At 37.7% G+C, this 17,983-nt stretch overlaps 1 protein-coding gene across 11 annotated transcripts in view; it reads left to right on the forward strand.

The window, feature by feature from the left end:
- Nucleotides 1–17,983, forward strand: part of ROBO2 (roundabout guidance receptor 2) — a 1,216,825-nt gene that overhangs the window by 719,279 nt on the left and 479,563 nt on the right. For all 11 annotated transcript variants that reach the window (XM_089682904.1, XM_089682898.1, XM_089682906.1 and 8 more), the window contains exon 2: nucleotides 13,026–13,352. In XM_089682904.1, the coding sequence (XP_089539030.1) occupies nucleotides 13,026–13,352 (327 nt within the window). The remainder of the gene's footprint in view (nucleotides 1–13,025; nucleotides 13,353–17,983) is intronic.

Below are 17,983 nucleotides of genomic sequence, written 5' to 3' on the forward strand. Positions count from 1 at the left end.
CTATGCCACACAGTTCCATCGCTTGGTACCACCCCTGCAGAACCATTCTGCCCAGTAAACTCAGGAAGGGACACCAACTAGGAATCTACCTTAACCCACATAAAAGCACATCTGAAAAGGAGAACTCTGCCTAGTACCCCCTTTACCAAAGCAGCTGTACTGGTAAAAACAGCACTGTCTAATGCTTATTTTTCTACAAAAAAACAACCACGCAGTGTATATTTAAGTAACTGACATACTTTTTAACTGAAGAGCTACTGAATTACTTCTATTTTTAGAAACATGAAGATCTCATTTCAGGATAATTCCAAATTCCTTGTCTTTGTTGCCCATTAGCATGATTTAGGTGTTTATTTCTTACCAGTGCTTATTATTTTCATAAGGTGTCATGAAGAAAAATTCTAATCCCTCTATCCAGTCATTCTGGGGCATTTTTCAAGCAAGCCTTCATTAAGTTTATTCTTTATCTAGGTCAAGGCATAATATAGTGAAGCGTTGCAATGTTTGCAGCCATACCACTTCATGCTGTTCAGCATAGAGTGCGCTAAAATTAGAAAATATTCTTCTTCTTGTATAGCTCCATTATGTCTAAAGCAATGACTAATAGGGAGGCTAAGCAAGTTCTAGTTAAGATGCATCTAAAAATATAAATGGTAACTGCAACAAAGAATAAAGAGTCTTTCAGACATACCGAACACTGCACCTTTATCTAACACTTTGAGAGAGATCATAAGATAAGAGCATGATTTCCGGTAGATGAAATCTATAGAATTTTCTTTTATCATAGAACGTGTCTGTCCAGCATGCCAGGACCCTCTTCTGAAAAAAAAAGTGGAGGGTTCAAAGTATGTATTTCTTTTAAAGTATTGCTACACTTTTGTGTAGAATAGCCCAATCTACCGCTAGTTCATTTCATAAATTGCAAGGAATTAAGTAGATTTCATATGTGCTACCATTTTTATGGGACTCATATTTATGGACTTTGGTGACTTTCTGCAGCTATTACTCCATGATAGCTGAGTGGGAGGAACATTTTGATGTATTCAATGCAGGAAAAAAAATACATTTCTAAGAGTTTTATCATACACCCAAAGTATACAGAGCTCCCCCATAAAAAGCCATGTTTGAATGTTTCTGTCAGTTTTACAAAATCACATCTGGCTACATGTTAAGCTGGAGATATTTAAACATTTAAATTTAAAACTGAACTCCAGGATCCTGCCCACTGTGGATCCATAGCTCTCTTTTACTTAAAGTATTTCCAATGAATGCCTTACTTTTGAAACAATTTATGATTTTCTCCCTTGTAATCTCAATGGGTCCATGTAAAAAATGTACTGTCTCCAGATGCCTGGGGAGGATCTGTGCAGGTGCCACACATCGCAACCAGCATGTTTAGCATGGGGGTATAGGTACTACATTTGCTGTGATTCTATTGGAGTGGTGCAATGTGGAGGGTGTGCACACCCGCTTTGCCTGCATGGATGCCCAACAGAGAACAAATCTGAATGTGTAGAAATTTGTACAATTGAAGATTTATAATCCTCCACTGTATGTCTTCATGATCATTCCTCCAGTTCAGGAAATTCTGACATAAAGATTGGCATAGCTGGCAATCGAGTGCTGTGCGTAGGAAGCGACTAGGTGCATTGCAGTCCTACCATCCACAGAAGGAAGCATAACATAAGCCCATCACTGATCTCCTGTAAACTACACAGATGAAGAAAAGTGACCAGGAGCCATTTCTTCATAGGGAGAAATTAGCAGCACCTGGTTGCACAAAATGGAAGCTGCCCCATTAAAGAGACATAAGGGATATGTTCATAGGGGCAAAAACATTAGAAAAATGGATATTAGAAGGAAATACAGATCATTTATTTATCAGGTAAGCAAGTAGCTTGCTAATAATACCCTGTGCTTCCTGGCTGAAGTTCTGCTTTAACTAAACCTACTGTTTAAAGCCCAAATCAAATTCTAAAATGTTTAGTTGCTTTTGGATAGAGTATGAAAGGGTTGGAGCTTCATCAGGATTTGGCTGTCTGTGTGCCTATCAGGGAGATTTTCCCTCACATCTTGTCATGACATCCTAAATTTTGTGTCATACATCAGGTTTTATGTATTATAACGTATTCCTAAACTGGTGCATAAGGAAGTTGCATAATCCTTGTTCATACTATGTTGGATTTAGACAAGCAGGAAAGAGAATAGAAAGCAGAAGTAAACTGTGACTCAAAGGCTGCTTAATGCTGATATGTAAATTAACCCCTGGGCACACATTTAGGTACATTTTTTGGGGACACTCGGTAAGAATCAGAACCACTTTCATGGTTGTGTGCATCAGCCTCCACCCAGGCATAAGCGTCCACTGAATTACCTCCAGCCAATTGAAATCATACATTTAACATCGCAGGGTGACATAATATGAGAATATCACTCATAAATTATATAATTATGTTAATAAGGAAGTTATATACTTCATTATTAAAAGCTAATGTCACACAGGGGGTGAAGGTTGTGCACAAAGGTGTTGACATTCAAGAGCATACACCCATGTGTACTTAAAGAATTGAGCTCTGCCATTTCAAAGCCATTGTTTCTAATTTTTAGGGACTCTTTAATGACTGGCATAGTACCACTGGATTGGTGTAAGGCCAATGTGGTGCCAATATTTAAAAAAGGGGTCAAAATTTTTTACCAAGTAATTATAGACCTGTTAGTTTAACTTCTATAGTTGGGAAGATACTGGAGAGTTTAAGAAAATACCACATAGATGAACTCTTGCTGGAAAAAAACATTTTAAGCAACAGACAGCATGGGTTCATGAAACACAGAAGATGAAGTTGTCAAACAAATCTGAGTTCTTTTAGAGGGGTGGCTGTGGACATGGCATACTTGGATTTTGCAAAAGCGTTTGACACAGTTCCCCTCACATGGCTAATGTGTAAGGTAAAGTCTACAGGCTTGGAAAACTCTGTATGTAAATGGATAGGAAACTGGCTAAAAGATCGTATTCAGAGAGTAGTGATTATTGAGTCATACTCTGAATGGTCTGGGGTTGTCAGTGGTGTACCCCAAGGTTCAGTGTTGGGACCCTTACTTTTTAATATATTTATAAATGATATAAGGTTTGGGATTAAAAATACCATTTCAGTATTTGTAGATGACACCAAGATATGCAGTGGAATACCGTCCTTACAGGATGTCTCCAACTTTCAAGCCGACCTCAATGCACTGTTTAATTGGGCAACTATGTGGCAAATGAGGTTTAATGTTGATAAATGTAAGGTTATGCACTTGGAAGCTAAGAATATGCATGCATCATACATACAAGGGGGAGTAAAACTGGGGGAATCAATGGTGGATCTGGGGGTTCTGGTAGATCACAAGCTTAATAATGGCATGCAATGCCAAGCTGCGGTTTCTAAAGCGAGCAAAATCCTCTCTTGTATTAAAAGAGGTATAGACTCCAGAGAGAGAGATATCATTCTATCCCTGTAAAAATCATTAGTAACACCTCATCTGGAATATGCAGTTCAATTTTGGACACCAATTCATAAAAAGAACATTAGGGAACTGGAGAAAGTACAGAGAAGGACAAACAAACTGATAAGAGGCATGGAGGAGATCAGCAATGAGGAAAGATTAGAGGAACTCAATTTATTCTCTCGAGAAGAGGAGATTATGGGGGGGATATAATCAACATGTATAAATACATCAGTGTTTCATATAGTGAACTCGGTGTAGAGTTATTTACCCTGAGGTCATCACAAAGGACAAGGATTACTTTTTACGTCTGGAGGAAAATAAATTTAATCTGCAAACACGGAAAGGTTTCTTCACAGTAAGAGCTGTGAAAATGTGGAATAGACTCCAATAAGAGTTGGTTCTGCCCAGCTCAGTGGATTACTTTAAAAAAAGGCCTGGATTCTTTCTTGGATACACAGAATATTACTGGTTACTAACATTTATACGTGAAATTGATACAGGGAATATCCGATTGCCTCTCGGGGGATAAAGGGAGGAATTGTTTTCCCCTGCAGGAGCAAATTGGATCATGATTTGCTGTGGGATTTTTTGTTACCTTCCTTTGGATCAACTGTGTCAGTCAGACTAACTATGTAACTATGTAACAATGATCTCTGAATACAGTGGACACAATGAATATGCTTACCAGTGCATCATAAAATTAACATAAGAGAAACCATGTGATCCATACAAACTAGCCAGGTCTCTATATTTAGCAATCCAGGGCAAGCAAGCAAACAGAAGCTGACCAGTCAACATTAGGTTCAGGTGCATTCGCACTAACACCGTGTTATTAAGCAGTATTATTTTGTATACATCCATTAAAAATAAAACCTCATTGTGTGACTTACCAAGTACTGCTTACATGTAAATGTTTTCTTTGTTGAAGATAGAGCCCTTAGCTAAGACAGAGTTGGCGCCGATTCATACTTGACTCGGACACCCAGAAGGCACGGAGTGTATGTCTGGCTGTACCAGTTATTAATGCAGGGCACCATCTTGAAGACTGACATGAAAAATCACTGTAGTGTTTTACATAAGGAGAAAGTGGGAGAAATTCTGCCTTGGGAAGGAGAAGTAACATAAGGCATTTTGTATAGTGAGTTTACTGGAGGGAGAAGAGAGCTGCTTGATGTGCAGTGAATATGCTAAATGAAGAAGATTTCTGAATCATTATTCAATCAGCTATACAACTTCTGAACAGTAACAGATGTTTCTCTGGAATTGTTACTGTGAATTCATTGTTATTAAATTCTGATTGTGTATTACAGTCTCCTTCAGAGATACAGATTGTGTCCATCAATAACAGCTTAGATGTGAGCAACATATGGGATTTCAATTTAAAGTTTAAGCCATTAAGGTTCATTTGTCTACAGGAATAAATATATATTTTTTGGACATTAAGTCTAATATTTTGAATGTTAAGTAGAAAATTTGAAAGATGAAATACACGTTCAATTGTTCCTTCAAAGCTATCTCCCATTGTTCAGTAGAAGAGGTAAAAGACAAAATCAACCTTCAATTGTGCCTCCACATCCCTATATTTCCTATATTGTTAACTGCATTAGCAAGTTATTCTGTATATTTAGAGTGAAGCTTGCATCTGATATATATTGTCATGCTAAATGTATGCAGTGACCCCCTGACAATGCCTTCATTTGCTTTTTTCACCAAAAGTACAAAACCATCTTTGTTCAAACATTCAGGTTAAACATTCACTTCCTAGGCTAAGAAGTTGGCTCAGAGCAGGGGTGGACTGACCATTCAGGTGCTCGGGCACTGCCCGAGGGCCCAGGGTCAGTAGGGAGCCCCATGAGATGCCCCTGGTACCTTTCATAGGCTTTTTTGGGTGTGGTTTGAGTGTGGACAAGGACACAGGGGCCCCATGATCCCCTATTGCCTGGGGGCCCCATGAGTTGTCAGTCCACCCCTGGCTCAGAGATAACTCATGTAAACCTGGTGCCTCTGCAGCTCTTGTACAAACATTACAATTTTGAATTCTAATCACTGGTGATTGGGAAAGGGAGAGGAATGGGGTGGTCACTAAGAAAATGCTTCCTCCTGCCTGCAGCAGATACAGCATTTTTGCAAATTATCCTGTGGCTTAAAGTGTTACTAAACCCAGGACCCTGTAATCACTATATCTGGTCTCCCACAGTACACAGAACATGGAAATGCAGTTATTTTAGTAAATATAAACTGCTAAATACCTTTTCTCATTAGCAGTTAGAGCAGTCTTGTGACTTCAGCTGAGCACTGGTTAAAGCTCGTAGGAGGAGTTTTCTCTAGGAGGATGGAAATCCCCTGACCTCTGTCTGGTCAGTGCTGATTGGCCCTGTGCTGAACACATGCACTCTCCCAAGAAAAAAAAACCCTCTATAGCAATACACACTAAACTGAGCATGTGCAGAAGGGCACAGTTCAGTCTGTCTTATCAGCATGGGCATTTAAACAAGAGGAGGGGCAGAGAAGAAAAGATCAAACAGATTTTTACACAATGCAGATTATTAACCCCTTAGGTTCCTCAGTGAGTATAACAAGCGTGCTTTACTGCATATACAGACTGATTGTACTGTTGTGGGTTTAGTAACACATTAATATTGTGAAATGTCAGCAATTTATCCTTCCAGACTTGTAGATATACTGAAAAGTCAACTTTAAGGAGTTCATTTAAGGGTCAACATACCCATTACACCTTGATCATACAACCTGGATACAATCAACTTTATATTTACCAAATCAATATAGTATGACAACCTACCCAATTTATCAAATCCATTTGTATCTAATAAGGCAGACCATGATACTGCAAATCAGTTGGTAGATCTAACAGAGTACAGTTATATTGTAACATGTGTGGTGCTCTTAAGACGACATTTTCATGGATGCAATCAAATGGATACATCATCCTGAAGCTTGTATAAGTCTATGAAAGATAAACAAACGTAACCAGCGCTCCAGTCTTCATACAACCAAGAAGATGCCAAAATGCCAACCGAAGAGGTGCAGCCCTTCTAAGATCGGGAAATCTGAGCGCTAATGAAAAAGAACAGACAAGGGCGCACTCTTATCGTGCATTACCATGGTAAAACACATATTTATTGAAAAAAGAAGATATATACTCACAAACCAGCGTGATTAAAAGCAGTATATGTGGTCCACAAACACAGTCACAGTACATCTGTGTCTGATGATGCGCATGAGCTGACGCGTTTCGGGAGCTAAACCCCCTTCCTCAGAGCTAAAAGCTCTGGTTTGTGAGTATATATCTTCTTTTTTCAATAAATACATGTTTTACCATGGTACTGCACGATGAGAGTGCCCCCTTGTCTGTTCTTTTTCATTTGATAAGTCTATAACAAAACTGGAGAAACAACCACATTAGAGTTTCTGATGATAACTCCCCTACTGTGGCTACTGCAATCGCATTCAGCTACCAGTCTTCCAAGACAGCTCTGCCTGCTGGATGAATACATTGTTCGCCCTATGGGGCCCCTAACTTGATCCATCCTTGCTAGACATTTCCAAGCAATGCTGGGATTGGGTTTATAGTTTACAAAGGTCACAGCACAATCTGGGACTATTTGGCTGCAATAGAACTGAAACTCCATAACATAGAGAACTAAACTGAACAGACAATGTCTGATTACAGAATATCTTCATTCAAACAGCTGAACTATATTGGCAACTTGCTATAAAGCAATTGAAATCCTTAGCAATCAGTTACTTTTCTGGAACAATTACACACAAAATTTTAAATCAGTTGGTGCTATAATTGTACCCAGATAACAATTCACACAATACCACAGTTTAGTTAAATTATATTTCTGTGACATAAATAAGGCTGGGTGATCAGAGGCTTATTCACAAACCAACCAAACATTTTTACATTGCCAGGCAAGTAATGAAAATCAGTCAGCTACTAATGCTTCCAGCAAACACTGAAACTCAACTAAAATCAGAAAGTCTGCTCAGTTCACCCTAATTTGTTTTCTATGTAATCCAAGGCAGCAAGAAACCAAAAAGCATCCCTCAAGGTCACTCAATGTAAATTTCCTGAAGCCTGTGCTTTTGTAACTATTTTCAACTTCTGTTATCACCTATCACATTCAGACTTCCAAAGCTGGTGTCTGTGGGAACTTACTTAGAAATATCCAATCACACCATTCTTTCTGTATGTAAAAGATAGCAAGAAGCTCTGGGTGTGTTGGGGAATAACTTTCCTGCATTATACACAGGGATTCCCTGACTCACCAGAGTGGACTGTCGTGATATAGCAATGCCTGGCTGAAAGCTAGGATTTGACTTCTCTATAACATGCAAGGCTTTTTTGAATTTGCAATTTTTAAAATTTTTTTCTAAGTCACCTGAATACACAGTCTCTTTCTAAAGGTTTGGTTGCTTGTATTGTACAGTCATTTTCATCTCATCATGCATGGTCCTACCAACCATATGTTCCATGTCAGGCCTCTCTTAGGGTTTATAGGTGACACTAGCTCACATGTGCACCACCTGTACTCTGGGAAACAGACCAAACTTTACTGTCCCCAGTCAGGGCCTTGATGTAGTTAAAGGACCTGGAAGAAGAATAGTATACAGTAGCACAGGAAGTCTTCTTAAAGTTCTTGAAAAATATACAATTATAAAATATCATGAATAGTGTACACATTTTCTTTGTGACATACTTGAAAATTACCTATTCCTTTGCATCCATTTCCCAAAATGACTTCCTTTCTATGCATTATGTATTTTACTTCCCCATGTTGATGTCCATAACATATTGCCTCTTTATGACATTTAAAAGCACTTCATGACTCCGTGACATTATCAATACTTTGCCTTAAAATGTTCTCCATTTTAGGACAGTAGAGAGCCAAAGTGTATCATTATGGATATCCATTTGGCATTCAATTTATTATTTAGTCATACCGCCTTTTACACGGTGTGACAGCTAGGGAATGGAAATTTAAAGAGACACTCAATTATTTTAAACACGGGAGCTCCTATCCATTCAAAAGAGGAGCATTACCATTTAAATAGAGGTGAGGGAAGTGGGAGAGCGTTGAACTGAGTTAAATACTGTATCTATTAGGCTGGTGAACTGGTAAATACTCTACTTTCAATTACGTGGCTCCATAGGAAAGGCAGCTGGTTCTGTTTGGTAGACTGAGTGGATGTCCTCGCTGTTCTCAGTTTGTGCAGTGGAATGTCTCAGCTATCTCATTGTTTCGTTCTGGATGGTTTCATCTATGCAGTTCTAAACTTTGTGGAATCAAACCATGTTTTATACAGGTCACATTCCATCTTCGCTGTTTTAAACAGGATAGAAGTCATTAGATACCCATAAAGTATATCAGAACCAGTTGGTTTCACTTTATGGTAAGGTTGCTCCAAACTTATAGGAGTGTCATTAGTTCTAATAGGAATTCACAGTACACCTGCCCTTATCTTTTTTCTTGAGAGCGGTATGTAATCATGCAATTGGATTTCCCATTAGATTGAATGAGTCTATAGTGACTGCATTTGTTCCATGTGACCATTCAGATGGATAATACCTTGGAAGTGTTATCAGGAGATGCACTGTGCACGGAAATGTAAAAATAGTCTGCAGCTAAATCCCTAGTATAAGCCTGAAATAAAAGACAAAATACTGAAATAGGCTTAAGAGGGCTCCTTACCAAGGAGCAATTTTGGGCTCCATTTAGATGTACTCTGTTCTTATTCCATGTTATGTGTACATCATGTGTACTTGTTTCACTTGATCAGGGTATATTGGAACCTTGCATGGAACTGCATGTTCCAGCACGCAGTGCCTACAAGGGCAGCTGTCCATTTCATCTCTGCTCTTGGTGAGCACATTTTCTACAGTTGTTCCCTCAATGGCATCATTGTTACTACTGGTGTTTCTTGTGACGTCATGAGTTCCAAAAGATACAGTCCCTGCCAGGTAAGGTTAACATTTCTTTCCTGCACTGGAGAGATGTGGCTGGGTCCTAGGTGTTTTTTATTTGAGGGGTGGGAGTTGTCAGCAAAGTGAATCTTGCATTTTCAAATAAAATGAAACAAGCACTGAAATAGCAGCAAAAAAAAATCAGAAATCAACTGAAAGGGACCATTTACACAAGTGCACTGCAGTAATGCTCATGTTAATGCCACACATGGTAATGAACGTTATGTGTGTTGGTGAACTGCAGTGCCATTCACTGCGAGCTACCATGCATTGTGATGCACTAACAACAAAGCAGCAGATCTGATTGGGGTGCACTAGGCTGCCCATTCAAATGAATGGGCTGCCTTAATGCCGTGCATCATAATGCAATGCATAATGTGTTAAACTGCTGTGAATCTGACTTTGAAGTTTAGTATATGGTGTCAGATGAAAGTCTGTTTCTGTTTTATTGCTCTTTGCACTATATCATTCTAGGAAGGCCCAACATTTGGACTGGCCTAACACCTATGCATTTCTGCTTTCATGTGTTATTTTTGTCCATTCGTCAATGTGCAAGTTCATTGTGCATTTTCTTGAATTCGATACTAACCATCTAGCAAAATGTTGGAAGAACCTGCCTCTTTCCAAATGTAGCTAATCTGAACTCAAATGGCCTGTTGTGGGTTTCAGTAACCATGCACTTGTAGAAAATGAAATTATGCATTCACGTGTGCCTGTATGGACCCCTTGATGCACATTGACACTTGAATAGACATACCTGAACAATTTTTGCATGGCACTCTGCAATGCATCAATGCAACGGACCCATTAAACACAATTGGATGCTACGTAATATGCATTTTTGTGTATCAAAACACACCTGTTGCAATGTGTGAGTGAGTTTATATGAGCTTTTTTCAAGCTGGACAACAACATGTAGCTGCGTACTGGGCCTCAGTATCCATACCACAAATGTACCTTAGCTAACAACTGACTACCCATCCACTAATCCCATAGTATACTGCCAACTGTCATTCCTTACTTTTAAATGGTAAATAACATAATATTAGGCAAAATTATGTTTTATTACCACTTATGTTTTAATATTACTTAAACTTAAAGTGTATTCTACTTAGCTATGTGAACTTATTTTATATAATGATATATTTCTGTAAGATTTCCTTTAATTATGTTGTGTTTATTTATACATTATTTTTATAGTTATCAATAATACTATTTAACTTGCTTTTTGAGCAACTTGATTTGTGCAGTCTCTGTGTATGTGAAATATTTTTATTACCTTGAGAAATGTAAGTAGTCGGTGGATGTTGTGAATTTTTAAAAGAAAAGAGATAGTGTTGATTTAATATTGATGACAGATGGTTCACTGCAGCAAGTTACGCTTTGCGGGGAATCTTACAAAGGATGGTACAGTTTAGTAATAATTAGAGCAAGTTATGCCCCCCCAGACTGTCCTCCCAAGACCTATGTAACAGCTGGGTTGCTTCCTATTCTTAATACAGGAAAGGGAGTCTTGTGTCTGCTACCTGATCTTTACATGCACTGTTGCACTACTTCTGCAGTTTCTTGTTTATTTGACTATGGACAGATGGTTGTTGGATGGTGAGTGCTTCTGCTTCCCGCTTTAGGGGCTCTGTGTTCCATTCCACTCCTCAGACAGGTTACTAAGTAACAATAACAATTGTCCAGACTATCAGGACTTGCATATTTGTCCATTCCTTCAACTAGTCATATTCCCTTGTAATGCCCATTTGTGAAGGGCATTAATGAAGCTCATTGATTCACCAGCACAGTAGAGGTAAAATTAATAGCATAATATATATTCTAGTGACAAGACTACTTTAGTTCTTTTCATATATCTACCCAAAACTAACATTTCTGCTTTGATGGGGCAGTGGTTGGTTGAATCACAGCCTGGTCATTTATATACTTCAGACCCTGAGGTGTTGAGAGTAGATTTTGCTTCAGTCAGCCCCCTAAAGGCCACAGGAAAGATATCATGCTCTCACAGCTGCATTCCCCCATAATTTGTATATTCTTCATTATAAGGAATATATCAGAGAAGCATGACACCCCTGTTTGGCCTTGTCATGGTTGTTGCACCAAAACTGAACAAGGAATTGTTGCCACTAGAATCTCAGAAAGATAGAAGGCAAACAATCACAAACAATGAAGCTATTATATATATCGGTTTTTAGCAGTGTTGGGCTTTAAGTGAGACTGTACATGTATCTTCCATTTTCTTGTTTATTACTGGCACTGTACTGTAAATAATCAATTCCATTCAAGTTAGACATTTATATTATATAAATTGGCATCTAGATTTTTTTTAATTAAACATTATGTTTCAGAGAGGCATTCAAAATGAAAGAATATTGAAATGTGTTGATATGATTATTATCACCATTGCAAAATGTGTAAATTAACTGCATATGGAGAAATGTTTCCCTAGACTATCATAAATTACTTCAAATTTAGCTTTTTACATGTTAGTCCTTAGGAAATGTGATTTTTGAGTGTGCCTTGTCCTACGTACCATATGTATGTTGTTTATATATGTGTAACTTCAAGTATTTCTTACAATAATCAGACTATTTCTGAAGTTCTGAAGGCCAATAATGATCATTAACATGGAGATATTTACAAATTGTCAGCATCAACCAACAACTATGACAGGTCTCATACTAGGCATTTTAAGAATGATCTATCTCAATCCATGGCCACCCTTATGTCAGTTTGTTTTATTTTAATAAACAATATACTATGTATTATGAAAAGGGTCTCCTTACAGAAAAAAATGTAAATCACTCAACTAGTTGGTACCCCAAGTCCTAAGCTTTTTGGTAAACAATAGAGGGATGCTTATTTGGTTATACTGGCATACTGAAGTCCAGCAGATGGCTCTGTGTGAAAACTGTAATTACTGCTATCTATACCAAGAAAATCACTGAGTGGTTCCCAGTTTTCCTGGATGTCTTCTTTAACTACTGAACCTAAAATATATATTTATATACAGGGCTGTATTTGCCATAATGACATTTGTGGTCCAGTGCCTAAAGCATTAATAATCATAAAAATATCTAAATTGTGATGCATTTTTATTCCATTTGTTTTCCTCTTTTGACCCCTCTGGACATTTGTTGCTAAATCAACAAATTATCCAATAGGAAAGGAGGATGTAGGGCTGTTCACAGGAGGTATTAGACTCACTACAGTTCAAGAGACATGAAGCCATCTCTCCTTTATTTTGTTAGGTGGTTGGGACAGTTAAAATATGTCATACATACTGTACACACCAAACAGCATACTGTTTCCAACAGCACAGTCCAACATTAATTCATTGTAAAATAATTGCTTTATACATGTAGGTGGAGCTTGCACATGAATATGCCATCATTCAAGTGTGCCAAGTGCTGTACTGTGTTTATGGCGGTAGTTTTTCTTTATCAAATCAGGCAATTACATATTTATATTTGTGTGCAAATAGTATTGACCTCTTTTTGTGTTAAACTATTATTATAAATACAAAATGTTTGCTCTGTTTTTCTAGGATCTCGTCTCCGCCAGGAAGACTTTCCTCCTCGGATAGTGGAACATCCATCAGATGTCATTGTTTCTAAAGGAGAGCCCACAACATTGAACTGTAAAGCAGAAGGTAGACCAGTGCCCACCATAGAATGGTACAAAGATCTTGAACGAGTAGAGACAGATAAAGATGACCCACGCTCCCACCGAATGCTGCTCCCCAGCGGATCTTTATTTTTCTTACGTATTGTTCACGGACGTCGGAGTAAGCCAGATGAGGGGAATTATGTATGTGTTGCACGGAACTACCTTGGAGAAGCCATGAGTCGTAATGCATCACTAGAAGTTGCCTGTAAGTTTATCTTTTGACTTTACATGAAAACTGCATCACTGTACAATAGTTATGCATTTAGAATTTTGAAACACTGGAAGAAATGCTACCTCTTGGCAGTTGAAAAATGTTAAAGTGGAGCTAAACCCTCCTATCCTTTACAGTCAAGGAGGCTGCCATGTTTGACTCTGTTTGATCTACAGTTGCCGTGGTGCTGAATGTATGATCAGCTATGACTTTAGCCAATTGATGGCTTGATAGTTTGGTTGAGAGCTGACATAAACACACTGACAACTGTCAGAGGTATCATTCATGGCATGCTTTGAATGTAACTGTTTTGAGAAATGGTTAAATTGATGGGTTTATTTCCACTTTTCTAATATATATATATATATATATATATATATATATATATATATAGGGATCCCAACGCTCATACTTCCACTTCATACTTCCACTGACCTGTTTTGCAAGGATGGAGGGTTGAAAGCCAGTTGGTCATGTTAGGTCTGTCTTAGGGTCAGTCTTAAAAGCTTGGTGTCTCCATGAGTTTCAGAGGCTGCACCTGCATTGAACCAGGGGAGGCCAGCCCCATGGACCATGTCCACACATAATTACACAGCAAGATGATTGGTATTCCTACTCATTTCTTTTCAATAATATTATTATTTTCATTAATTTTATTTCTATTTTTTTTACTTTATCTTTTTCTCACCCCTTATCTTTTTGTTTCTCATTATTTTTCTTTTATTCTTTTTCTTCCTGCTGATGTTTTCACTTATTTCCATTGTCAACTTCCTCTTTTTACATTAAGTTTCTTAAATTTCCACCGCCAATTCCCGGACTACTTTAGTTCCCTAAGAAGTGGTTTATCATTAGTAAGTAATTATTCTTTTGGTATGCAAACCATTCGCCTATTGAATAATATTCAATAACTGAAATATATTAAAGCAGAAGGTTAGCAATAATCTTTCCAAGCAAAAGATAATCCAAAAGCAATCTAAATCTGTTTAATCTATCTTGCTGTTTTCAAAGGAAACACTTCAAAATTCTAATGTTCAATACCTCAGCACTCAGTTCAATATTCTCTCTATTCTGTGTATCCTTAAACTGAATGTGGCCTGCAGCACCTATGGCTGCTGATTTTTTTAAAGGAAGATGATGGTACCAATGGAAACTTTGGGGTTTATTTACTAAAGCTGGAGAGTCCAAAATCAGACTCCCTTCTACATAGAAACCAATCAGCTTCTAACCTCAGCTTGTTCAATGAAGCTTTGGCAATGAAACCTGGAAGCTGATTGGTTTCTATGCAGAAGGGAGTCTGATTTTGGACTCCCCAGCTTTAGTAAATAAACCCCTTTGTGTCACCAGCAGGACCCAGCTATGTTTCTAATCCTTTTTTTATGCATATTAGCCAATGAAAAGTGCCATATCATTGGATGCCATGAGCAACAATTCTATTATTCCATTCTTCACATTCTGGAAAATCTGCCCTAGAATCATATTTTTTCATTTTAAACAATTTGAGAAACAACTGTCCAAGTGAAAAGTTATACTTTCTTAATTGTATACCTTTCCTTTATATGTTATAGAGATCGTTTTTCAATATTGCACCCATTATCACACATCAGTGACAATGAAACTATCTCAATGTGTTTTTCTTAATGTTAATTCACTGTTGTGAAATCACACTCATTGCATAATGAATGTGTTGTTGCAACTGGTTTAAATGGTTTGTTGAAAGCAGTTCATGTGTATTTTGCAATTTAAATTGGCACTGATCAAACAATTGCGTATTATCTTAGCTCCCTCCCATTGATCTTACAACCTCTGTGTGCAAAGAGTACCAGCATATAAGCTCTTTGAAGGTCATAAGTGAAGTGCAGGCCCCTGTAAAACCAGTTGTAATAAAAATGCCAACATTTTTTTTTAAAGGGGGGCTAAACTACAACACAGTATTTAAAACCACAGAATCATTCCTGTAAGAGCACCATGGACCTCAAAAGAAAAGCGGTTTTATCATGTCACATCCTTTGAAGCATATCTGACTAAATTCTCCAATTGAGCCCTTTGGGAATTCTTAGAGTAGATCCTCATCTGACACAATAATGGCTTTCTCTTAGATGAGCTTAAGAAATGTGGCATTTAGTGTTCTTTACGTGAATCCTGTTTCTAAATTCATCTTCATTTATTATTTAATATTAGGTTTTTCAGTTAATTGTGGCTATTTGTGATGGGGAACACATTGCTAAACTCCAAATATTTAGAAGGATGTCAACATATTATAAATAAAACAATAACACACACATAAATATATATATATATATATATATATAGATATAGATATATATATATATATATATATATTATATATAAAACTTTAATATTTACCTTTAAAAACTCCTAAATCTATGATTTTGGGTCAAATTTATTTATATATATTTAGATTGGATATAATATTTTTTGAATATTTATATAACAATTTTATGTAATAATAAGCACTTACACCAGGATAAACCCATGATGCAAGATTTGCAGTGCATTATAAAGTGCACAGCACATTTCTCTTTTCTTTCTCTTTGCCCTTAAGGTTCACATACAGGAGGATAGGTGAAGGAGGATGTACTCTTTTCACTTATTCAGTTATATGTAATAATAATAATATATAGTGCAGCGCTGGTGTATTAATTAAAAAAGAACATGCTAAAATGAATACAAATAAATAGTTCATAAAGTCCTTCCACAATTAAGTGACCATAGGTGTATGAAGGTCTTCCTCCTTATAAAGGGGACTGGTATCAGATAGAAAAAATGCGCACTCACCGACCGCACATTTTAAATGCGCCTTTGTGCACTCTTATGCGGATGACCAGCCAGACATGCAGATCCTAAGGACACATGGACCATCCCTCTCAAATACTGACATCGGCCTCGGGTGCAGTACCTCCAGGTATATAGAGCCCTTTCGTTCCAAAAGATAGGCAGGCAGGGGTCCCCCTCCTGGTTTCAGGTACCCCAGAAATGGTAGATGCAGATCTGAAACCCTCCAGAAAGAGGGTCAAGAAAGAGGGAATGCCAATAGTGTAGTAGGTTCAAGAACTTTATTGGATCAACAGTAATTAGGCCAGGGTTGCATGTACCCACAAATACCGTTAGCCGTCAAGCAGACTGGTAAATATGAAATCAAACATGTACTAACCCGGCAAAGATCAAAGACCACCGGACCTCCTCGTGGTCCCAGTGGTTAGGAAGTTGGATGCCATCTGATGAAGTGCTGTGGCACGAAAGGCCTCAGGAGGAGCCAGTAGCAAGTGTGACTTCCTAACCACTGGGACCACGAGGAGGTCCGGTGGTCTTTGATCTTTGCCGGGTTAGTACATGTTTGATTTCATATTTACCAGTCTGCTTGACGGCTAACGGTATTTGTGGGTACATGCAACCCTGGCCTAATTACTGTTGATCCAATAAAGTTCTTGAACCTACTACACTATTGGCATTCCCTCTTTCTTGACCCTCTTTCTGGAGGGTTTCAGATCTGCATCTACCATTTCTGGGGTACCTGAAACCAGGAGGGGGACCCCTGCCTGCCTATCTTTTGGAACGAAAGGGCTCTATATACCTGGAGGTACTGCACCCGAGGCCGATGTCAGTATTTGAGAGGGATGGTCCATGTGTCCTTAGGATCTGCATGTCTGGCTGGTCATCCGCATAAGAGTGCACAAAGGCGCATTTAAAATGTGCGGTCGGTGAGTGCGCATTTTTTCTATCTGATACCAGTCACCTTTATAAGGAGGAAGACCTTCATACACCTATGGTCACTTAATTGTGGAAGGACTTTATGAACTATTTATTTGTATTCATTTTAGCATGTTCTTTTTTAATTAATACACCAGCGCTGCACTATATATTATTATTCTTGCTTAAAGGTCCAGTGATTCCTTAGAGTGTTCCAGCAGCTGAACTATGAGCGCTCGCTTCATCCTTATGCCATAGTTATATGTAATAATTTGAGCTTCAGTTACTGACCTCTGTACACAACAATATTTTTCCAGCAGAGCTAAAAACAGCCTGACAAATACATAAGGTGCCTAGATCACATTCTGCTCAAAAATGTAAATATGAAACATTGATGCTCAATATTTCGTTTGACATGACTAAAAACAATATTTTTAAATATTTCACTCCTAAACATAAAATACAGAAGATATTCCAAAAAACTTTAAATCCCCTTAACCACAAGATAACATATTCGCTTATTGGTATGGGTTGCTTATATAGATAAGAATGCTTTAAAAGAATATGCCTACTATGAAAGGGAATGCATCAACTTTTTGTTTCAATGTAGATATTAATTACTGTGAAATATAACATAATATGATTGCTTTACTTAAGGATAAAAGCATGTCCACTTTGCAAGGGAATTTTCACTTAACTTTAGGATTATGTTTAAAATTCACTTTGCTGAAATTACTAAATCATCTGCAAGAAAAACTAAAAAAAAAATGTTTTGCTTGAACGTAATAGGATGATCGAGGTTTCACTTTATTCACTAACCTGCATGAAAATTCCCTTGCAAACTGAAAATTCATTTTGCAAAGTGAGCATGCTCTACTGCTTTAGTAAATCAACCCCAATGTCTGTAATATGAAGAT

Source organism: Staurois parvus, unplaced genomic scaffold (genome assembly GCF_062004578.1).
Source record: "Staurois parvus isolate SC_StPar_1 unplaced genomic scaffold, SC_StPar_1.0 ptg000299l, whole genome shotgun sequence".
In the NCBI taxonomy this organism is placed as follows: Eukaryota; Metazoa; Chordata; class Amphibia; order Anura; family Ranidae; genus Staurois; species Staurois parvus.